The sequence below is a fragment of the Corylus avellana genome, chromosome 5 (genome assembly GCF_965113065.1).
Source record: "Corylus avellana chromosome 5, dhCorAvel1.hap1.2, whole genome shotgun sequence".
Lineage (NCBI taxonomy): Eukaryota > Viridiplantae > Streptophyta > Magnoliopsida > Fagales > Betulaceae > Corylus > Corylus avellana.
The window spans coordinates 2,148,545-2,172,220 of record NC_142494.1 but is presented as its reverse complement, the minus strand read 5'-3'; the positions used below and the strand labels follow the sequence as shown (position 1 = coordinate 2,172,220).

General features: G+C 35.9%; 4 protein-coding genes across 4 annotated transcripts; 2 read left to right on the top strand and 2 right to left on the bottom strand.

Moving 5' to 3' along the window:
* The first annotated feature begins 1,189 nt into the window (after positions 1-1,189).
* LOC132182314 (coiled-coil protein) lies at positions 1,190-4,481 on the top strand. Its single transcript, XM_059595523.2, has 5 exons — positions 1,190-1,636; positions 1,971-2,092; positions 3,447-3,538; positions 4,170-4,256; positions 4,354-4,481. Exons 1-5 carry the CDS (start codon positions 1,278-1,280, stop codon positions 4,459-4,461), a joined length of 768 nt encoding a protein of 255 aa, XP_059451506.1. The 5' UTR covers positions 1,190-1,277; the 3' UTR covers positions 4,462-4,481.
* A 168-nt stretch (positions 4,482-4,649) lies between these two features.
* Positions 4,650-13,380, bottom strand: LOC132182313 (Lycopene beta/epsilon cyclase protein). The gene is made up of 18 exons (XM_059595522.2): positions 13,129-13,380; positions 12,699-12,816; positions 12,398-12,585; positions 12,180-12,287; positions 11,189-11,253; positions 10,855-10,960; positions 10,255-10,338; positions 9,738-9,884; positions 9,526-9,654; positions 8,915-8,982; positions 8,252-8,285; positions 8,078-8,162; positions 6,600-6,667; positions 6,399-6,512; positions 6,260-6,295; positions 6,053-6,139; positions 5,163-5,254; positions 4,650-4,994 (listed from the first exon to the last, which is right to left on the bottom strand). The coding sequence occupies exons 1-18, from the start codon at positions 13,318-13,320 to the stop codon at positions 4,898-4,900; spliced, it is 1,818 nt and encodes a 605-aa protein (XP_059451505.2). The 5' UTR covers positions 13,321-13,380; the 3' UTR covers positions 4,650-4,897.
* Positions 13,381-13,710: 330 nt separating this feature from the next.
* LOC132182394 (uncharacterized) lies at positions 13,711-15,930 on the top strand. The gene is made up of 2 exons (XM_059595630.2): positions 13,711-13,795; positions 15,303-15,930. The coding sequence occupies exon 2, from the start codon at positions 15,315-15,317 to the stop codon at positions 15,744-15,746; it is 432 nt and encodes a 143-aa protein (XP_059451613.1). The 5' UTR covers positions 13,711-13,795; positions 15,303-15,314; the 3' UTR covers positions 15,747-15,930.
* A 992-nt stretch (positions 15,931-16,922) lies between these two features.
* On the bottom strand, positions 16,923-21,742 carry LOC132180825 (serine/threonine protein phosphatase 2A 59 kDa regulatory subunit B' zeta isoform). The gene is made up of 2 exons (XM_059593791.2): positions 19,840-21,742; positions 16,923-17,721 (listed from the first exon to the last, which is right to left on the bottom strand). The coding sequence occupies exons 1-2, from the start codon at positions 21,058-21,060 to the stop codon at positions 17,332-17,334; spliced, it is 1,611 nt and encodes a 536-aa protein (XP_059449774.1). The 5' UTR covers positions 21,061-21,742; the 3' UTR covers positions 16,923-17,331.
* Positions 21,743-23,676: the final 1,934 nt, after the last annotated feature.

Below are 23,676 nucleotides of genomic sequence, written 5' to 3'. Positions count from 1 at the left end.
TCTAATCTGGTCTGCAGATGATTAACATGTTCCAATTAAAAATAGCCGCGATGATTGACTCTTAAATATTACATTCATGTTCCATTGATTACTATCTTAGGACATGCTTAGTCAGAGTTTCCTCCAAGCAAAATAGACAATGTTATCACTGCTTGGTCTCCAAGAAAATAGATTGCTCAAATCTGGTCTGCAGATGATTAACATGTTCCAATAAAAAATAGCTGCGATGGTTGACTCTTAATATTACATTCATGTTCCATTCCACATAATTACTAGTTTTCAAGCCAGAAGTTTTCTTTTTCATAATCCTATTCCTACCTTTTCTTGCAGACCACCAGCCATGGCTTTTGATATTATAATCCAAATGTGTCACTGCCACCAACCCAAGCCAAATATTTCTCTTGATTATCTCCTCAATTTCATAATCTGAACTTTTCTTCACATTGGTGGTCAATCTTTTGCATTGCAAGGGATAATGAAACTTTCATGAGAGACGCTCCCACTATAACGCTAACTAAACTTACCCTTAAATATGAAGTGGTACTATTCACCTCATGTTTCAAAAAAATCAACATAAAAACATTTTCACTTTTTATTACTATTTAAAATTTTAAAAAAAAATCACTACAAAATAAAATTTTTTCACTTTTTTATACTAATCATTACTCTCATTTTTTTTCACCAAAAAATGAACAGTATTTGGGCGTGGCGTGTACGTTGTTTACCAAACAACGCCAGAAAACATTGTCCTTGCTGCTATTTGCCAATTTGGTGCATAAAAAATTCTAGACCCAAGCCACAAAAAAACAGTCCTTATTGTTATTTGCCATACAATTCTAGTTGAGGACTCCTTCATTGCCTATCTATTATCGCTTAGTCTCTCCAACTTCTTCAAAAGTTGGAAAGAAACTAAGAAAAATATTGGTGCTTTTAAATTTTAATTGCTCTTATTATGGATAGCTACAACTAGTTTTATTTGCAGCTTTTTTATTCATTTCCTCTGTTTCGAGGATATCTCATGAAACTGTGGAAATGACTGTAAAAAGGACCTCTTTGAATTGCTGCCAAGGATAGAGTTTTTTTTTTTTATTAGCCTGTTTTGTTTTTAATTTCTTGTTTATCTCATCTATTTTTCTTTTTCCTTAATTAAAAAAAAAAAAAAACCACACGTCTATGAAAGTCTTGAAACTGAAACTATAAATAGTAGTAACCATGTCGGTAACATCCGAATTCCGAACCATTCATTAATATAGACAGTTGAACACAGACATAGGGAGATGAGTTTTCTTGCGGGAAGATTAGCAGGAAAAGAGGGTGCATATTTTTTCCAGGAATCCAAACAAGCCGTAAGCCGACTTGCCCTGAAAAATACAACCCAGAAACCTTCTTCTCTGCCTGGTCCTTCTTCTTCCAACGCGGTTCAGCAAGAAGCCCAAGCGGACGTGCTTCCCGAGGTGCTGAGGCACTCCCTGCCTTCCAAGATTTATTACCAGCCGTCTGATTCTTCGTCCCTATCCACCACCTCCAAGTGGGTTCTTCAGTCGGATCCGAGAAAAGGGTCTTCTTTGTCTGCCGAGGCTTTGAACCCACTAAGGGCTTATCTGTCTCTGCCCCAGGTCACCTTTGGCCCCAAAAGGTCCACCTTTTGTTTCCTTTTAGCTATTTGTTTCTCTTTTGTTTGGTATCTGAGAAAACTTTGGCAGGAGAGAAAAATTGAAATGTTGAAGCTAACAAAGCTGTGAATGGCTTTGTGTAGCTCAGTTTTGTTTTATATGTTATGGCATTTTGGATTTTGAAGGTTAATTTCACCTACCCAGAAAGAAAAATCCTCACGGGAGGTTACTATTGTCCCAAAAAGGTTTTTTTTTTTTTTTTCTTAATTGTTGGCTTTTGGTTTGTCTGGATGCTGGGAAAATGTAGGTAATATGATTGAAATTGAGATTTTTATTTTTGGGTTGACTGTTATGCAGGTGGCAACTGCCCCAAACAGAGCACTCGGTTTCGGCCTCAACAGCAAATGATTTGCGTGAAGATAGGCATGCTCCTATTAATCCCGAAAAGTTGAAGGCTGCAGCTGAAGGGCTTAAACTGGGTAGGCTCTCTCTGTTCTCTCAATGGCCAAATTCTTATCATTTAGTACATACAATTGCTGTTAGAAAAGAATTAATAAACCTTTTGTCTTTTCTATGAAAAACAAATTGAGAAAAAAAAAGAAGCGTATGACGCGTTTGATCATTGAAATCTTAATACAAACTAAGCAAGAATACTGCTTCCACACGAAAACTTGCTTAGAGATGTTAGGAATGTCTCTTAACAAATTTACAAGCCGATATATTCGATATGTTTTATACGGTTCGACAGCATATGGTTGTTTGACGTTGTGCAAAACAGTTCTAAATAGAATTCACCATAGCGTTAATCATATTGTATACTTCATGTTTGAGCTAGAGATCCATGGTTCTTTTATATCATGCCATAATAACTGAGAGTTTATCACCGTGGAGTGGGGAAATTGGCATTTAAATATTATGTAGCATTCAAAATTCAGAATGAAACTGAGCAGTCTTCAGATTTTGGGTTGACAGAGCACCAATTGTTTTTCACAAGGGCTTTTCCATTGATTTGGAGCAGCCACTTTCTTGTACAGTCAATTATTATTCGGAAACCTATCTGTAAAGTTTGGTTTTGATGTTGGATTTGCATGCCCTTGCAATATTTCTTTTATGCATTAGAAATCTTAGGGTCGATTGACTGCCAATATTTCAAATCTTGAAAGTTATTGATTCTTGTGAGTGTTTAAATACACAGGAACTGTAATTCTTGAGAGTTGACAATATTATTGTTCGGATATACTTAGAATTTGAATTTACACCTTATTTTAGACAACATCATATTTAAAGATGCAAACATTGATTGTTGAAAATAAGCTTATACAAAACTCTTTTAGTAGCTACAGACTTAGTAATTTGACAATTATGGATAATCTTTTAAAAATGAAAATTGATAATATTGATAATCAAATCTTTACATGAAACATAAACTTTTTTTTTTTTTTTCCATTTACTAATTCTATGTAGTTATCTTTTCAATGAAAAATTAAATTTGATTGTCGCATTAATAATTCTCATGGAAACAAGATATGCGAGAATTGACATTTCTTACTTAAAAAATGGGAGCTAGATTTCTCGTATTTTATGGAAATTGCAATGTTCATGGGAATTGTATTTCTCAGGAAACTTATCGAATAAATAATCAAACTTCCATGAACTCCCAGGAATGAATGGTTTTCATCATGATTTGCTATGTAACAAACACATTCTTATGACAATTATAAGACTTTGTACTTTATGAAAAAAGGCGCTTAGGATCTTCAATTGATTTCTGTATCTAATGGATAACTGACTCAACATCAATATGCCTGGTCTTTTTGTTTTATTTCTTCATAGTTGGGAAGGCATTTGCTGTTGGTACTGTAATTGTATTTGGTGGTGCCACCTTGCTATTTGGACTGGCAGTCTCAAAGCTAGAGCTGCACACTGTAAGTTTACATTTGTCATCCTTATCTCTTAAACTCTCTATTTACTTTGCAGGTATCCTCAGCATGAATTAGTGACAACTTTCATCTGTATACCCTATACGAGCGTATATATACATGTACAAATGTATTGGCAAAGTATTAGTTCTAGTGTGTTCATGACCTGTGAATTGGTTTTGCATGAAATAGGACCCATGTATATGGTTAGCAAGAAGGGAAAGTCGGAAGTTTTAGTCTTTTAGAGGTATCAATGAATGGGAAACACTGTTGTGCAAGTATACACAGATAAACACAATGTTTATGTTCTGACCAACTCAGTAGATTCTACAATTACTGTTTAGATCATTTCCACTTGACATGATTAATTATTTATCTTTGAATATTTGTGTATTCTTTTCTTTATTTGTGTCTTTTATTTTGGGTTCCCACTGCTATTGTCCTGCCTCGGCAATCAGGGGTCAGTATTTAGTTACTTGCTGTATGTGGTATTTTCGTCTTTATCAATGCCTATTGTTCATCCCTTCTAGGAGAAGCTACCTTCCATTTGCCGGCCATTATCTTGCATTAAAATTAGTTACTGTCTTTAAAACTAGGTGATAAAGTTTACATTGAAGTTACTATTTATGTTTAACAGAGTGATGACATTCGAACCAAAGGAAGAGAGCTAGTAGAGCCGAAATTGGAGATGATTAAGGAGCAACTGGTTCCCTTGAAAACCTGGGTATGTCAAATCGGAAGTTCTAGACGGGTTTTTTTCCTATCTTTCATCACCAAGTTTACCTGAATCACAAACTAACCCTAGCGCTTTGATATTGCAGGCTGATAATATGGCAAAGAAATGGCACTTGGAAAGGGAGGACAATATTAAAGAGAAGCCTATCATAAAAGAGCTTTCCAAAATTTGGGGTGCAAAGACATCCAATTGATTTTTCTTTTTCCTTTTTAAGGTTTTTGGGAAAAAGAGGCGGGTGTTGTTGATGTATGTAAATAGTGTTTGAGTGATTGCACCTCTTGCTATGGTTGCAAGGCTTGTAGATGGAAGAAAAGGGAAAAATGGTGCAAATGTTTTTGTTGTATGAATAGATGACCACTCTGGGGTATGATGTTGTACGAGTGATATGAATAACCTATTTATTTGCATTTCAGAGGAGTAGCTACTGAATATGCAGATTACAGGCATATGTAATAGTTGTAAATAAAAGAATTTACAAACTTCTCTGGTGAAGAACTGTGATATCTTTAATTAATTGTCAAGATCAATTTAGTACAAGCTTGGTAGTAAACAACGAATTTTCCATCCCTGTTCAAAAACTAATACTCTGTCCAAGTAGACCCGTCTCTCATTCATCTTCAAGTGACTATTTAGGGCTTGTAATCTAAACCAGCTCCATATTTCCAAGCCTCAAGATGCCGCTTCCACTCATAGTTCATCTTGGATGGAAGTGAGCCAAGCAATGGTCTTGCAAAATATGCAACTACTAAGAGTCTAGGAGATACATATAATGAAGAATGTGAACATAAGAAAGTTTCCTAAATAACAATATGGTTGTGGAATAACACTAGAATCCTTAATACTCATGCTTTGATTAAACTGAGAGAGGAAACATGAGCATGGAAAAATGATTACCTTATGACAGGGTCAACAAAGGTTGAGAGAAACGTATAGTGACCCAACATAAAGAAATGTCCAAACCAGTCAAGAAGCACAGGAACACCAACCTAAAACATAACCGTTAAATCACTATTTATCCCAAAAGCTTAAGTTGATAGAAAATAACGAATTTAATCATTTAATTTATAATCTAACACTTTCTTCGCATGTGGGCTCAAATTTCTCCTTAATAAGTGAGACCCGAAGGTAAATTAAGAAGACAAAGTTCGAACTTAAGACTTTCCTTTGATAATATGTTAAATCACTACTTATTCTAAAAACTTACAAAATATGGATTTTGGGTGATAGTTATTTTGTGCATATTCATCAAGAAGATATAGTGATTGTACACCATACCAAGATGTATCTACTAAATCTATCAATTTATGCACCACTATCAAAGATTCAATACCTTTGCACTACCATACATTGTTCATTTTGGGACTGTCTCACTCCTTGTTACACTGCCAGTTCTAAGCCTGGATGATGGTGGGTCGTATAGCAGGCCAGCTATGGAAGAACTTCTCTAAATTCTATTTTTATATCTCTATCTTTTTCACCATTGCCAATTCAAATTTAGAGGGGGAACACGTTTTCTTAAGATGATACGGAATCTGAGAACATATCCCAATCAAGAAAAGCTCTTATTATTTTCTTCAATTCAAATTCAAATTAAAAAAATAAACAAATAAATAAAAATTGCTGTCAGAAGATCAAAGTAAATAGGAGACCTGGCAGTAAATGATAAGCCAAGATCCCAAAACATATACAGAACACTACATTGTGGTGTTTAGGTAGGTCATAGACTCACTCGAGTTGGAGAGAAAAAGAAAAAGAAAAAGAGAAAAAATGTACTCATCAATTACCTGCTTGAATATTGATGGAAGAAGTTGAGGTTTAGTTAACATGACTAGGCCTAAGGTCTGGGCAAGAGGCCCAAACTGTACAACATCCTGTCACAATATAGTGTTTCAGAAAAAATAATATTATTTATAATTTATGATGAAGCAATTAGTACTATTGAATCGGATGGAAATCAGAAATTTGCAAAACAGATAAAACAAGAAAATAACCTGAAGAAATGGTCTTAGAACTGGATCGCCTAGCCTCTGAAGAAGAGAGACATAAATTTATTAGAAAATGAAGGGGAGACAGAGAGACAGAGAAACAAAAAAAAAACTCTGACATTGCTATATTGAAGTACAAGCTTACCTGCATACTCTGAAAATTGACATGAAGGAGCTCATTAATAAAATATGGTGAGACATTAGACTGTTGCTTCGCCGACATTGCTCTTTGAAACAACCATGAAGAACGTAAGTTGGGCTGCAGTACATAAATTTTGATTCAAATTTCAGATAACTATGACAGAAATAGTGTAACCATGAAGCCAAAAAACAGCAAGTCACCAACCATGTATGGATTCAGCAGGGACAAGCTGTCCAAGTCAAGAAAGTTGCCACTGATTGCTTCGTATATTCCTTTGTTCACAGGAAAAGAAATGAATTTAAGTAAGTCATATGAATAATGTTAAACTATCATTTATCTCAAAAGCTTAAACTGATATAAAAATGTAGACTTAATCATATAACTTAATATTTTAACATTTTCCCTCACGTGTGAGATCAAACTTCTCATCAACAAGTTGAGCCCAACATAAAATATTTAATTGAAATGAGAGGTAAACTATGGAATCAGGATTTGAACTCATAACCTCTGCTCTGATATTATTTTAAACCATCAATTATCCCAAAAGCTTAATTTGATACGAAATGCTAGACTTAATCATTTAAATTAATATTCTAACATATAATAACATTTGTACACACGTTTGATCAGCGTCTGGATACCTTAGAAATGATTGTGTTTTGTCTTCCCCCGCGCCGAACCCCCAGTGTCAGAACAAGCAGTTCCAGTTCAATCATTTAGGTTCAAACCATCACAATTACCAATTATAATCATAGGAAAAGAACTTGTGTGAATGTAATAAAACTTACATATATTTATCTTATGGCTTGCCATGAAGAACAATTTATTTACTGGGGAAAGGCTATTGCAGTGGGGTTATAAAGGCGACGCTCTATGCACCTTTTACAAAGGGTGTACTGAAGGTAGTGACCATCTCTTTTTCCAGTGCAGCTTTAGCAGGAGAATCTGGAGGAAAGTGTTAAGAACATGTATGGTAGATGACCCTCTTTTAATTTGGCAATAAGTGACGACGTGAGAAATTACAGATTTAAAAGGCAAAAGCTTAAGTGTTAGCTTGTGCATATTATCTTTTGGGGCTGTAGTTTATCATATATGGAAACAAAGGGACGATTTACAGCAAGGAAATGTAGCAAATTCCGAGGAACAGATTTTAAAAAGGATCGATTGGGAAATTAGAACTCGAGTCATGGGAGCTGGAAAGATAAAGAAATCGATCATTTATGTTGCAGATGGGGTTTCAAGATCGAACAGTGTGTAAATAAACTTTGGTTTTGTGTTTGTAAAATGAGTGTAGGTTTGTTGTCTGATGTAGGAAGGGTTCAGAGTGTGAGTTTAAAAGTGTTAGTAGGATTTGATTATAATTGGTAGTTGGTAGTTGGCTGAGTGGGTTTGGGGTCCAATAGTTGGTTTTTTGTTTTCCGGTTGGTTGAGGTGTAGAGATTGAGTTGACCTGCAGGTTTATGCAGCAGCGTTCCAGTTTATTCTGGAGAGTGCGTTGTATTCAGTTTGTTATTTAGTAAAAATTATGCTTATTCATCCAAAAACAAATTTAATAAAACTTGCTTATTGCTATGAAAAACACACTGAAATAGTTTCGAATTTATGATCAGAGCTCCCCATTGATTCAAGAACCTCGTAAAAGGCACAATAATATACTGCTGAATTGTAAATAAAGTATATACCAGTTGACAGCCTCTGAAGGTGCCTAGTCAAGCTCCCAAAACCACCAAATGAAACGGGTGATTGTATGCCACTAGCATCACCAAACTGCAAAGAATGATTTTATGACACTTGCATTCCATATGTTACAAGACCATAATCTATTTGGAGCTTTAGAAGTTTATAACGTACACCACCTGTAAAATACGATTAAAAGCTGCTGGCAACGGGCTGTCAAGCCAAGTTGCCACCATAAAGAATTAAAAGGTGTCAGGTTTGAAGAAACCATGACTATAGTTAAGAGAAATATGAGAATATTTGCATTAAAAGCAAAATACACAAGCATAAACAAATATATGAAACGGTGTATTTAATCTAAGACAACCATAGGGAAAGTTTTCCACTCATTCCACAACAGATGTGAAAAGTAAAAGCCTCAAGTTACATCATTTATCTTTGGATGTGGGGCAATACATGTCATGAATAGTTCAGAAAGAGATAGAGCTTACATCTATTTCTAACCATTCATTTTTCAGAATTCATAATACATATCTGTTATCCACCATATGAAATCCTACAAATCAAAGCTCAATTTTGCTGCCATAATGTCTACTTACAAAATATACAAATGATGAGTCCAAAACTTGGATTTTACTAAAAGTCTGGCAGCTCAGATCTAGGATTCTGAATATAACCAAAACAAAGATGATACTCATTTCAACTGATAATGATCTATAAAAAATCTGAAACATATTCTAAAGAATTTTGACATGAGTATATGTCTTCATTGATACCCTATAATATTTCTAACAGCATTAAAGGAAACCATATTGCAACTCATACAATATTTGAATCATTACCTATCACGATATGTAGGAAAAATGCCATATATAACTCTCAGTATCTCCAGGTCCTCAAGAGAGACTCCCTACAAAGTAGACATTCGAATTGTATTCGTAAAACCAATGTGAGGGCATCAAAGAAAGGAAAGCAGGGGATATAACATCCTAAAAGCTGCTGACTCTATATGTATGATCTTTTGGAAAGTAACACCTTGTTAAAGGAATCAGTATGCAATTTTAAAGAAGGGAATACCAGTGGACAATTATAATGTTCAGAGACGAAAGAATTTCCTAAGAATTGGTAATAAAGAATGACAAAATAAAATCCGATGTCTATCTGTTACATGTCGATTTTCAGAGTACATGCATTTAGAAAATACAAAAAAGAAAAGAATCTTATATTCTCAATTATGGATTGACTGACTAGCAGTCGATTCACCACTCAAATAGGGACGGAATCAGAATTTCTTATTGGGAGGAGCCAAGCCTAATTTTAAAAAATAAAATAAAAGAATAAAAGAATAAAAAAAGAAGAAGAAGAAGAAGAAAGATCCAGCACCTACTGGAATATAGAACCAACCACGGGGAAGCATGATATGCTAGATGTTGTCTGCAAATCAAAAATATACCTGATAATGTGGCATTAGATCCCAATATTGTTCTAATAGTTCTTCCAATTTTGGGGATCCTGGTTGAGGCTCAACATAAGTGAACATATAAGTAGTACGATCCATGGGACCTGAGCCAGCTGGAAATGCCTGACAAACATTCAGAGAACCCTTGAGATTAAAGTCACAAAACAAAATGTTGACATTACCCATATACTAGAAAGTTGAGTTACCTCCCAAAAATATTGAGCTTCTGAGGTTCCAACCTTCTTCACTGATGAACTGCTATATATGACATCACTAGTAGAGTTATCCTTAAAACCGCGAGCGCAAGATCCAACAACAAGGCAGACACCATCTGGCTTTCTCCCACATCTTATCTGTAAAATCAAATACACAACACCGAGTGGCAGTTCCAGCCAGATTGTGGGCATGTGTCAATTACCTAAGTTGGTAATAATCCAAATCACAGTAAGCAAGGATTGGAAAAATCAAGGGATATTTTTTTTTTGTTAAAATGTTTGCATCATAAGTTAAATCAGATCCAGTAATTTAGTCGACCTCTCACAATTTTGTAAACTAAACTGTAAGGAATAGCTACTTATTCTACCTATACTCAACAACACACAGAAATGTATGCATGCTTGCACGTACGCATATATTGGTTAATATATTAATTAATCTAACCAATATATGCTTAAGGTGGCTATGTAAGTGCACATCAATCATGAAGGAGAAGGGAAACCAGACCTGTTTTACCACAGGGGAAAAGTTCCCCATTGCGTCAATGATGAGACGAGAAGATAAAATGTTTCCTTCAGCAAGTTGCAAGACCTATGCAGAAAAGTGGTAGAAGCATTTATGTTATCTAATACTTCATAGACAGAGAATATTGATTACCCAAATTCAATTTCCATTTCGTTTTGTGGGTATGCTTTAGTTTCAAAAGTAGTCTTGTGACCCTGTTTTTTGGCATATTGAAAGCCATGTCTCAGTTCATGGATGAGATCAAAACTCATACAAAATTTGATCCATGGAACCTTAACACGTTAAACTGGAAAAACTTAACATCATATCATAATTGGACTTCTTTACCCATGTTCGAACCAAGACCCACTATTCTACCACATGGTTTCCAAACTATCCCCAAATCTGATATATTAGTTCTAGTCTTCCCACTCTTCCATGTAGACATCTCATCTCACAACACTAAAGTTGGGACATGTCATATCATGTCATAGAAATATGGTGTCTCATAGCAGCTTATTATCATGATGAAATGTTAATGGGTCTAATCAGATTTAAGGTATGCACCTAAATAAATTACTTTGCAACTGTCAGAAAACTTACTGCTGCATCATCATATATACAAATGCTGGAGACACTGTAACCTTCCAAGATGACTCCACCAAGGGAAATAAAACGTTTCTTCACAATCTCTATAAGCTTTGCAGGTCTATAATGATAGAAAACTGAAAATCAGTACTATGAACGAGTTGCTGGGACAAGGCCCATCCTCTTGTAATAACATTATCAATTTCCTTAATCACTGGAGATATAACATAAACCAAACTGAGAATCAGATTGAAGCATTTAGAACATTAGGAAATCCTAGAATTCCAGTTAGATTTTCAATATAATAAATAGTTAAAAGCAATGTAGAAAAGAAAATAAGACAACTCACGAGACACCAAGATTAAGAATGTCTTCAACCCAGATCTCACCTTTCCCCTCAAATCCACATCTGTTCTGCGCATTCATGGAATGCCAAAAGAAATGGTAGAAATAATTAGGATAGCATCAGAACCAAAGAGGACACAAGACAGAGTTGACAGTTGGGTAGTATCTGGCCTTATTCAAATTGCTATAAGAATTTTTGGACATGTGAAATTCCTTAACAAAAATCTGTGCTTGGTAACACAAGTCAAGCACCCTTTTTGCTGAAAAAGTTAGGGTCCTCCTCTGATCATGGTTCAAGGAAAGTCCAACATTTAATATATCCTTGTATTGGAAGTTACATTTTCAGAAATTGCCTTTTCAACTGCTAATGTTCTTGATTGATAAGTTACCACACTCACACCTCCAGTTATGCACTATGACCAGTGAATATGGACATAAATCTTTATGCAAGTGTATTTGTGTTTCAGCATAGTTGAAAGCTATAGATGCCCAAACTGAGCATCCAAAATCCTTTGCATCTGTTTTTTTGGGACTAACTGTATCCATGTTTGAGTTTGTTTTTGTACGATGATAAATCATAGAACTATTATGACAAGAGTAATGATTGTTTAATAGGCTGCAACAAAAATGGCAAGCAATGCATTGTTTAACACCTAGTAATGGACTCTTTTGTAAGCATATGAATATGTGCCATGTTGCCTAGTGTTTGACATGCCAACTGTAGGAAGGGAAGAGCCCCCTACAAATCAAATAGCATGCATAAAGTCACTACATAGGTGAACTTCACCAATATATAGAGTGCTTATATAAAAACTCTTTGCTTGTGAGATATCATTCAAGGCAAGCATGGCCTAAGGATCGTCTTGTTAACAAAATCCATTCCTAGTTGGAGGAGTCAAAGAAAAAAACTGAATTGTCCACGTCTATCGCATAATTCATATGGCCCAACGTGAATTGGACTTCAAGTTCATCAATTTGTGAAGTTCAAAACTTACAGGATTAAATTTCACAGCAGTCGCTTCTTCAATATTTTCCTCTACAAGAATTCCAGCTTCTACAAGCTCAAGGAGCTCTTTTCTCGAGATATTCCATTCTTGTTCCCTCTGAATGAACATCAAAACATTGATTACCACTCTCACAACAACTGATCATCTAAGAGCAATTCTCTATGTCAAAAATTATCGTTACAATTAATCCACAGTACAATACATACCCCCTTTAGGATATTTCTCTCCACCACTCCTACTCGAAGACCTTTAAAACTCAAGGCTGTGGCAATAAAGATTCCCAAAGTACCTCCACAAACTAACACATCAAATGTATCTACTGCTTTGCCATCCGCGCCAGAATGGCTAAACATACCACGAGTACTCGTAACTATTTGCTGGGGTTCTGGCACAACTGCAAAATTCATATGTGAAAGTTACCTAAGATTCAAAGAATTGACTGCACATTTATAGGAATTCACAGTATAAACCAGGGGAGAAAATCTGTGATGTATGAAATAACTCCACCTGTCTGAGCAGAGCAAATACTAGACCAAAGCTGGTCCAACCTCTTTAAGGCATTATATGAGTATGCCCCACCAGCACCACCAACTTCACCACTAACTGCAATACTCTCCATTATTTTCTACACAAATAAAACACAAACACTCGCATATTACATTGGCATAGAATTAAGGAAGAAATGTAAAATCAGTTAATGTGGTTGCACCAATTTACAATAAGCATCCTATGGTTTAAAACTAACTCCCCATATCGAACTACCCTTTGAAATTTTGACTGAAACCGTTGCCGAACCCGGAACCACCGCAAATCCTTGGGATCATTCAGCTACCTCCTCTACCCAATTTGTGGTGGTCCGACCACCACCTACTGGACTGAGTTTGCATTTTTCACTAAAATTAAATTGTATATCTGAGAATTTTTGAGAAAAGGGTACCTGGGTTCTGGAGGGAATAGACTGTGCCATAACGCTCAGGTTTCTTGAAGCTCTATTGCCTCGTCTTTGGACTAATGGACTCACCAGTGGGTACTGGGAGAACCCATTAGTGGGTCGAAGCTGAAGCAACACCATGAGTTCTAAATTATTAAGCCAAAGCAAATTCCTCTCTTTTCCCTCATTTCCTCTCATTTTATCGTTTGAAGGCTTGAAGCTCAAGATGCATGCGTACCATAACGCGACACGTTAACGGCCAAAACTGTCTGTCTCTTCCCATTTTTTCGGAAGTAATTCTAGAAGCGTCTTTTTTCTCCCTCTCCCTCTATAAATGAAGTAATTTTTAAAATTATTATATGATCAAAATTTAACGATAATAAATCACAAATTTAATGCCATCATCTTTACACTAAAAAAAAAAAAAAAAGACAGAAGAATAAACTCTAAGATTTCTTCAGTTACGGTGAAAATAGATAAGGTAACCGAGACGATCGGTTCCCAGTCCAAGGCTACATGCGGGTGAGAAGTAGAAAGGTCACCGACAGGTGACGTAACAAGAGTTCACTTGAACAATTGGATAAAACCTTGGATTCAGGGTTTTAGTCATCGCTCCTCACTCCTCAGTGTCTCGCTCTTGGTCTTGGAATCTGCAGACTATTATATTCAACAGGTAAAACACACCCACGATTTTCTTACTCTTTGTTTTGTTGTGTTTTGTTTTATGATCGTCTTTGTTACCAATATGGTGTTTGTTCTGTTTGTGTTTTCTTCGACTTTCTGCTTGGTTACTGGGAAAATGGGGGAGAACCGGAGAAGAGAAAGGACATTAAATCAAAGTCTGAATCTTTTTTTTTTTTTCTTAGCATTTTGTGTTGGGTTCTGAAAATTGGAAAATCTGAACCCCTCAAAATGGTTCTTTTAGGCTTTCTTGTGTTGTGTAGTGGTTTTTGTTTTCTTGTGTCTCACATAGTGAGAAAACCTAGTTTTGATTCCACCCATTTTCTACATTTTCTTAGCAGCCAAAGGGAGTTTGTTAATTCTTGAATTCAAGTCCATATCTTTTTTTCTTTTGTTTTTTTGCCGACCTTGCTGACTCTTTCTAATGGTTGAAATTTGAAATCAGAAGTAAATAGTAATGGACTGTGAGGGTCTTCTTAAAATATGAACCCTCTAGTAATCATGTAGAATGCTTGAGTAGTTTTAGATTAATACTGTTTAAGAAAATTTATGAGGACAACTGCGCTTGGAGATATCAGGTTCAATTGATAAAACTTTTTAGAAGGGTTTTTTTTTTTTTTTTCTTTTTGTTGAAAAAGTGTTTTGTTGTAGCATAAAGGTGTTTTGTGTTTGGAGTTGCTTGTTAATGCTTTTTGCTTTTTTGTTAAAAAGCAAAAAGCTTCTCTATAAGGTATTGTCAATCAATGCGCCATTTTTTCATCTTAAGTTACATCAATGGCAATACTAACTTTTGGATATAGGCATAAGCCAGAGGTAGATTTAATTTTATATGCGTATTCAAGTCTTTGAAGATGTGAATGAATTGAGGTTGAGGATGTTCCTCGTGACTTTTCCGTCATCAATCACCATCTGTGCTTATATTTTATGCATTTTAAGATGCAATGAACAATCCGTAGTTGGAATGCATAGAGCATATGCTAATAAATGACATGAGAGAAACATAACATGTGCCTATAATTTAAGTTCAGTGGAGTAAGATATGAAATGTGCAGATAAACTAGAAAGGAGAAGTGTATAATCAATGATATTATTATCAGAGTGAAGTTATGCCTAGCAGGGGATATATTTGGAAGAGTGGTGCTATTTAGTAGATTGTTATACGACTACCATATAACTGCGATGACATGACCTTATCGAAATGCAGATTTTCACTGCCACATCATCTTAGTCGTATAGCAATCTACTAAATAACATTTCTTTACATGGAATTGTGTTGTATTGTATCATCATGCTCAAGTGATAGCTTATGATTCATTCTTACTGTCTTGGCAGTTGGCACCAGAAGGGAATACAGATGCCAATAGTCATTTTTTGTGTAGTAATATAAAGCACAATGTTTCTTTTTTTTTTTTTTTGGTTGAGTATAAATCACAATGTTATTAACTGCTCTGAAATTCCTCTAATATTTTGCTCTCTCGCAACTTGGCCATCTTGAGCAGGGCAGCATAGGCATGGCAAGCCTGACCATGCCCTCAAGCTTCAGTTGCTTCTCTGTCAACAGCATCAGCAGAGATTGTAGAAAGTTGAGCAGAGATATTGGGCGATGTCAGGGTATAAAGGCAATGCGAGTAGAGAAACCTCTTGAGGAATTGTACAATGTGAGGGTGGAACGGAAAGTGTCACAGCAGCGGCTGGTGGAGCTCGGGGTTTCAAGATGGTCAATGTGGAAGACCAGCAAGTGCAAGTTGCCCTGGGACTGGCAGGTGGACCAATTGGTTTACATTGAGGAAGGGGAGGTGAGAGTAGTTCCTGAAGGGAGCAAGAAGTTCATGCAATTTGTTGCCGGAGACCTTGTTCGTTACCCAAAGTGGTTTGAGGCAGACCTCTGGTTCAATGGTCCATACCAAGAGCGTTACTCTTTCAGAGCATATGGCGATGATTAAGGGTCCATCATGTCAAGACATATGGATTAATAGTCTTTCCCTTGCTAGGTATCGTCTTGTCTATTTTAACCGTTTTAGTTGAATTAATGTATATTGGATCAAAAAGTTGGTTTGAGACCAGTTTATTGTGTGGTACTGAATGTATCAAATGACTTCCCATCAAAAAACTAGTTACTTATGGAAACCAATTGCCTACATGATCGCAATGAACGAGTAGGAATGATAATTTGTATACACATGTCGGGTTTGGATCGTATCGAAACAGGGATATAAAGTTATATAGGTCAATTCTAATATGACTCATTTAATTAAATGGGTTAGACCCATCAACCTTAATTCGTTAATTTTGAGTTGAGTTCATGGATAGTTTATAGGTTGTATCAAAAATTGTCAATCTTACTGTCACGTTGTGTGTAGGGTTCGGATCATGTCGATACATGAATATAAAATATAGATACCATAACCCAACTCATTTAATTAAACGGGTTAAATTCACCAACCTTAATCTACTAATTACATATCAAATTTGCAAAGCATGTTAAAAATTAGAAGCCCTTAAAAGAATAGTTACTTATGAAAACCAATTGCCCTGCATGATACAATGACACAACTTACGAGTTGCAGTGCATTAAGTTGGAATCAGCAATACAAGAGTTTGGTGAATTTACTTTTGGTTTTCATGCAAAAAATGGTATCTAATACTATGAAAGGAGTGAAATTCTGCAAGTAGGAATAAAGGCAGCGCAGGAGGTGGTGATGGAAGGGATAGTAATTACTGAGTCACGCCCAACCATTAAAAGCTTCAACCTAGTAATAAGTTGATAATGGCAGCACTTCTGAAAGTAGTCTGGCAGAAGGTATATACAAACATCCTCCAAAACAGAGCTCCATCCAGGAACAATTCCTTCTATTAAAAATAAGTTATTTTTAATGCTACTCTTTACATTCATTTTATACTGATTGATGTAGCGTGTTTTAAGTAACTGGCATGAAAAAACTACTTAAAACAAGTCACATTAGCTAGTGTAAAACAAGTGTAAAGAGTAGCATCTGGATACATTACGGCAGTCTCTGAGATCCACAGAAGGCACAGACATAACAACAACTAGGTCATGCAATTTGTATTAAAACCAATCCACCATGACAATTTTTCCGCCAACCATAGGACACAGTACATTAAAATTTTCGAAAGAACGATGATATATACGTTTGACATAAACAGAACTCAGACTACAAAATACACAGGCTTATAGCACAAAAAGAACCATGTTTTGCATCATAGCACAGTAAAATATTAATCAGGTAGGAATCCGAACAACTACGTCAATTGACCAAATCCCTTATGATACACAAACACCTCCATGCTGAAGAGGATAGAAGGAATGAGCCAAGAACCCAAAAAGACCAACCAGAATATCATCAAAACCCAACTTTCACTTTTCCTTCTCAGCAGTTATACTTTAATAAGAAACGCAAGGGAAGCGATGCCAAAAAACCCTAGATTGCGCCAACTGAGTTCCGCCCACTCGCTTTGTTCAACTATAGCTGAGAAAGATGAACTCTAGCAACATGCATGTCCTGTGGCTCAACTACCTGCAGTAGCCCGGGGCTTTGGGCTAGTAGCAACGGCAGTAGAAGAGATAGATCTTGAGACAAGCACGGCCTCACTGCTTATAAACTTAGAGGCTGCAACATCTTCCAATCGCTTCCAGGTTGATTCCCGCTTCTCCTGCGACTCCCTCTCCTTGACTTCATTTTCTTGGAATTTGACCAAGCACTCATCAAAGAGTGCTTGATCTTCATCCGAGAATATTTTCCTCACATTCAATGTCAAACTCTGAACAGCTTGGTTCCAGTGACTCCGTGTATTTCTCTCCAAAGCTGGCAAAATTATAGGCAGAATCACATTACGGTTCTGTGTGATTAAATTTCTTATGTGATCGTTGTTCCACAAAAACAATGCACGTTCAGCAACCTGCCAGAGAAAACCAGTTAAAACATCTATCCAGTAATATCTTAATGATGTTTGACATACACACTGTTTGAGGGGGTCTTTTATCTTTTGTAGAATTAAATCAACCACCAAAAAGGGGAACAAGCGAAGCAATTACAGTAAGTACAAAAAAGTGAAGCTCCAAAAAATAATGATCGTCAATTTAGGGATCAAGTACAAATTTCTAATTGGGATTAATCTGTAGAGTAGCGGGCAAATGCATGTGATTTCTGCAAATTAAATAGCTTTCCTTTCTACTTATTTTCAATTTAATTTTTTTTTTTTTTTTTTAGACAAGTAATAAACCAATCTCATTAAAAAGCGTAAGGTGCCCTAAATACATAGGAAGTATACAAAAGGAACTACTTAACTAACACGGGCAAAACAAACATAGAAGTCACTATAACTAAATCGACCAATGAGACATATATGCCGCCGTCCATACATACAAAGTTTCATAGAACAAAGATAAAATTTCCCCCGCGTCCTCTCTCTGTCCTTAAAACATCCATCATTCTCACTGCAGAAAATGAAAAAAATACATTTCATTGCCATAATATATTGGCCACTCTTTCTAACATCAATCAGCCACCAATTGACCTTGTTGTTAACGCTTTTTATTCTCCCTTTTGTTTTTTGTTTTCAACATAAAAACATTAACAAACAACCAAAAATACAAAACACTCAGAATTATTTTCACCTTTATGTCATATTATAACACTTTTTCAAACAAAAACCAAAAAAACACCCTCTAAAAAGCATTAATTAACAAACAGACCCCACCTCAAAACCTTCTATGACCTAATGGTGGTTGAATAATTTTTTTTTTACTTTCTAGTTGGTAAGTTAGACATCTACCCTTTGGTCTTGAATCCATGACCTCACCCTCAATTAATTTTATGAGAGGAAACATTATTTGAGCTAGAGCTCATTGGCACAATATAGACTGAATATTGCAGCTATAAGAAAGAGTTTAAATGGAAAGTACCATTCATGGCATAAAACACAATTTGCACTTGCTATATACACACAAGTCCTCATTACGGAAGGCCAGCCTTTCCATTTTTGTTCCAAATAATATACAAAACTGAAATTCCACACAAAATCTTTGGGTTATATGGGTTGTATCACAATAAGAAAATATTAGCACCCGGAGCAGGGGGATTGGGTTCAAGCAAAGCATCACCGATGCATCTATAGTAGAGAGAGGCCTTCTCAAAACAAAAACCTTCTATCCGGAGATGTGCCGTTTCTAGGACATACCAGCAATGCCATTTACCCAACAAAATCAGTGCCACGGTTTAAAAAAAGTAGAAATGACTGTGAGTGCCCTTGCAAAAAAGATGTAAATGCTACAGAAACTATTTCTCAAAAGAAAATGTAAGAAGAAGACATTTTCAAGAATTTAGAACACAGCCATAGTATTTCAAGCACACTCAAACTTGATGGGAAATGGCCAAGTATATATATGAAAATAATTATCCTCACATCGTCAAAGGCATGGAGGGAAAGGGGGACTCCTTTACAGAATAAAGTTTAATGCAAATGTAGATAGGTACTGGGAATCTGTGATGAAATTCTTACATTCAGAGATCATGTTATACCAGATTAAAAGGACTTCAATTCTTACCATATTTAATAGATGTCGCATTTTAAATCTTCACATACATTAAAAATTATCTGAAGACTTTTGACCATCTTAATACATACATTCCACGCCAAAAGAATCTCCTCATTATCCATAAAATGAGGAGATTCTCAAAAAAACCATAAACAAAAACTTTATCCCACATCTAAGATATTGAATATCCACAGATTCATAAAAGGAAAATTCAAAATAAAACATCAAAGACTCAAGCTTTAACACATACAACTGACAAAACCAACTGGTATGAAAGTGAAAAAGCCAAAACCACAATTCAGAATCCCAGTCTTATTGCGACAGCAATTAAATTTCCATGAAGAATAAGGACCCAATATAAGAGAAATTTAAATTATAAAACAAAATAAAGGGCAGAAAGGATGAATGAAAAGGGATGCCAACGCTGATGATCTGTATGCTGGAGATAGAGAAATCTAGAAAGATCCTAAAACCAGCACCTGAAAATGTGAGCTGTTGAGGCAGCGACCAATTTGACGGAATAGCGGGACCATGCAGCGCTGGAACTCTGCTCCCTGTGTGGCTTCAAGAACCTCCTCCAATTCACCAAGGAACATAACCTCCTTTGAACTATTAGTTATGGGCCAATACTTTAAAAGACCACGAATCACAGTATCAGCAAGCTTGGCATCTTTCTCCACAAACTGAGTAATGCAATATGAAAGTTGCTGATGGTACAAAGATACACACTTTGGCTTATGAAGGGGAATCAAAGCGCGGATAAGGAACAGCTTGTGCTCTTCCTTCAAAGGCAAAGCAAATCCATTAATTATACTGCCCAATATTTCAAGCAATTCTGCGATCCCATTGTGCTTTTCTGTCTCAAAAATGAAACGATAGAAGATATTGTTGATAGCTTTCCTAATGAATGGTCGATGCACCATAAACTTCCCATAAATGCGGTGGAGAATCGTTTTTAAGTAATCCCTCTCTCTCTGGTCCTCAGAATCAAACAACTCAAGCAATCTCAACACAAACGAATGGTCGATATATCTTTTAGCAAGTTTGGCATCTGTCTCCGGTGAACCTACAAATCTTAATAAAAATTCATACACTATCTGAAGATGAGGCCAAGCAGGATCCATGGTCGGTTCCTCCTCTTCTGGGTCATACATTTCTGGAACTTTACCATCATGATTTGGAGATGGGAGTGTTCGAAACAAATTGGCTGCCACCATCTTCGTGATCGCCTGCATTGCCACCTCATTGAACTTCGAAGTTACCGCTGAAGCATAATCAACGAGCTCCACCAAAGTTTGCCGCTTGACATCCTTCTCTTTAAGATTCTTTGCAGAATCATTGAAATCGAAGAGAACAGCACACATATTCAGTTTCCTGATAAAGAGGTTCTGCTTTTCCGAGCTCGAAACATCTCGAAAACTCGGCAAAGCCTCATATACCACCGAAGAAGCCAACACAGGACCCACTTGGGCCGCAACGGTTGCTGATTTTTTCCCTTGATTCGATTTGTTTACAGGTGTAGAGTGAGAGGCAAGACTCCCATTATTTGAAGATTTCGAAGAAGCTGGAGTGGGTTTCGAGCTATTAACAGAAAAAGAGTTCAACGAAGAAAGGGCATTGACCCCTCCGTCATTGTTCGAGTCATTATGCGATGATTTTGAGGGTTTTCGAGGTAGTTTACCCAATATCTGTTTGATCATATCTACAAAACCCTAAAACCCTAACCTCAATCCCAAATTTCCTAAACAATAGCCAAACTTTATACCTAGAAATAGCTCAAAACATAGGCATTTCTCATAATTAATGAATATAAAACACAGGAATTTGAAAATGGGCAACCAGAAGAAAAGAAAGAAGCAAAACCCTAATCAGAAACTAATACCTAAATGGGTCTGTGCATGTGAAGCTTAAGAATTCAAAATTGCAAAGCAGAATCAAAGTTAGAACATTTGGGATTGAAGAACAGAGAGTGGGCCGCTAAGTAATTGAAGAGATAGCGAAGAGGGAATCACTTACATTGACGACATGGTTGAAGAGATCCAAGAAAGTGCGAGAAAAACGAGGAAAAAAAAAATCCGAGTTTCCCCAAGAAAATCTAAGCTGAAAAAAGTGATCTTTTCCAACTCATAAACCCTAATTCAAGCTAGAGAGAGAGAGAGAGAGAGGTACAAAAAAAGAAAAAACAAAACTAAGAATAGAAAAATTGGAGAATGCCTCTCAAAATTATAGCAAAGCTCTTCTGTGCAGCCTTGGCTTAGCTTATTTTTGCACTTCGATGGTGAAAAATGAAAGAGGAAAGCAAACATGGGAAATTGCAAAACAGAGTTTCAAATTGTGTTTGGTAAATGTCAACAAGGGCAAGACCTAAGGTTTTTTTTATAAAATTCCCTCTATGTCCCCATTTGAAAATGTTCATGTGTTGATGTGAGACTAGTGATCATGGGGATGCAAAATGGACCCAATGGCATCACATATTGCAGATGGGTGTGGGTTCCACTGTGTCTGTTGCCTGTGGATTGGGTCTTTTGGGTTGACTAGGCAAGTGAAGTGGGATTGAGGGAGTTGAGAAAGTTTTATGTAGTCTCCTAATCCCAACAGATTGGGTACATTAATTTTTGATGTCCTCAAATATTTTGCTATTTGTTAAAATTGTGTTTTTTGTTTTTTAAATATTAATAAAAAAAAACCCGAAACACAAAATGCTCTTAAAATTACAAAAAATAGGTTTTGCCTTCCTTCCCGTGACATCAGAATTTTTTTTCAAACCAAAAAATAAAATAAAAAAACCCTTAAAACACATTAACAAACAAAGCCATATATTTTTCTTAATCTTAGTATAGGGTTGAAGCCCACATGCATATTTGTCTTAAACTGTTTTTTTAGTAATATGGTATGCATTTGATTTTTGGACAACCAAATGGTTAGATTTGTTAACGTATTTGGTTAATTTTTTTTATGTTTTTTGTTTGAAAAAAAAAAAAAAAGTTTTGACGAGTTTAGATTTGAGAATGTGTTTGATTATTTTGAGAACACTATGTAAAGCCTTATTTATTATTAAAAAAAAAAAAAAAAAAAGGTTGTGTGCAGGAATGGAGGAATAGGGGCCGGTATAGGCCATGCCCCCCTCCCCCACAACATAAGAAAAAAAACAAAAAAAAAAAAAAAATTGCCTATTGACCCCTACCCACTAAAATTTTTGGCCATTAACCCCTATTCATACTAATCTCTACATTCATCCCTATTGTGTGGCTACCTTTAGTGGAGGAGAGGAATGGTTGCGACCGCAAGGCCATCCCTTCTCTACTTAGAGTCATTATGTGATAACTCTAAACTATAATATATCAATTATTATAAATATTTCTTCAAAATCATCTATAGGAAATGGATTGTAATATATAAACTTTATCAATGGGTTTTATTTATCCTTACTTTTGATGTTAACATGATTTCTCTTTTATGGTGTCGTAACGGCCTACGAAGCGGTTAGCATCTCTATACTATCATTCTAAAATAATTAGTTAAGTAACAATTTGAGCTTCTTAAAATCACTTATAACACTCGGTCTCATCTAGTAAGAAATCCATATGAGACTTAAAGCACATAAATAAACGTCTTCTCAGGGTAAGACTAGAGAGTTACAAGTGCATCAAAAATTTTGCATAAGATTTAAAGCTTTAAGACCCGTCGAGTTGATGATAGGGACTTAGTCATACCGTGCTCCATACATTCAATGATTAAAGTTGAATCCAGCTGAGTCTTGTAGAAAGTCATGGTGCACATGACTATGTCAAAACCTAAAAGGTATATTGGCATTGCTTAGTCAACAATTCTTTAGATTCAATTTATGAAATAAACATCCCTTGCTTCAATGTGTTGGTATCCTAACCCTCAACCAACGAACTCCTCATTCTTAAAATCACTTATAACAATTGGTCTCATCTAATAAGAAATTAATATGAGACTTAACACACATAAATAAACATCTTCTTAAGGTAAGACTGGAGAGTTACAAATGCATTGAAAATTTTGCATAAGATTTAAAGCTTTAAGACCCATCGAGTTGACGATAGGGACTGAGTCATGCCGTGCTCCATACATTCGATGATTAAAGTTGAATCCAACTGAGTCTTGTAGAAAGTCATGGTGCACACGACCATGTCAAAACCTAAAAGGTATATAGGCATTGCTTAGTCAACAATTCTTTAGATTCAATTTATGAAATAAACATCCCTTGCTTCAGTGTGTTGGTATCCTAACCCTCAACCAACCAACTCCTCATTATTGATTGAAAGATAGTCCCAATCATATCATCCTAT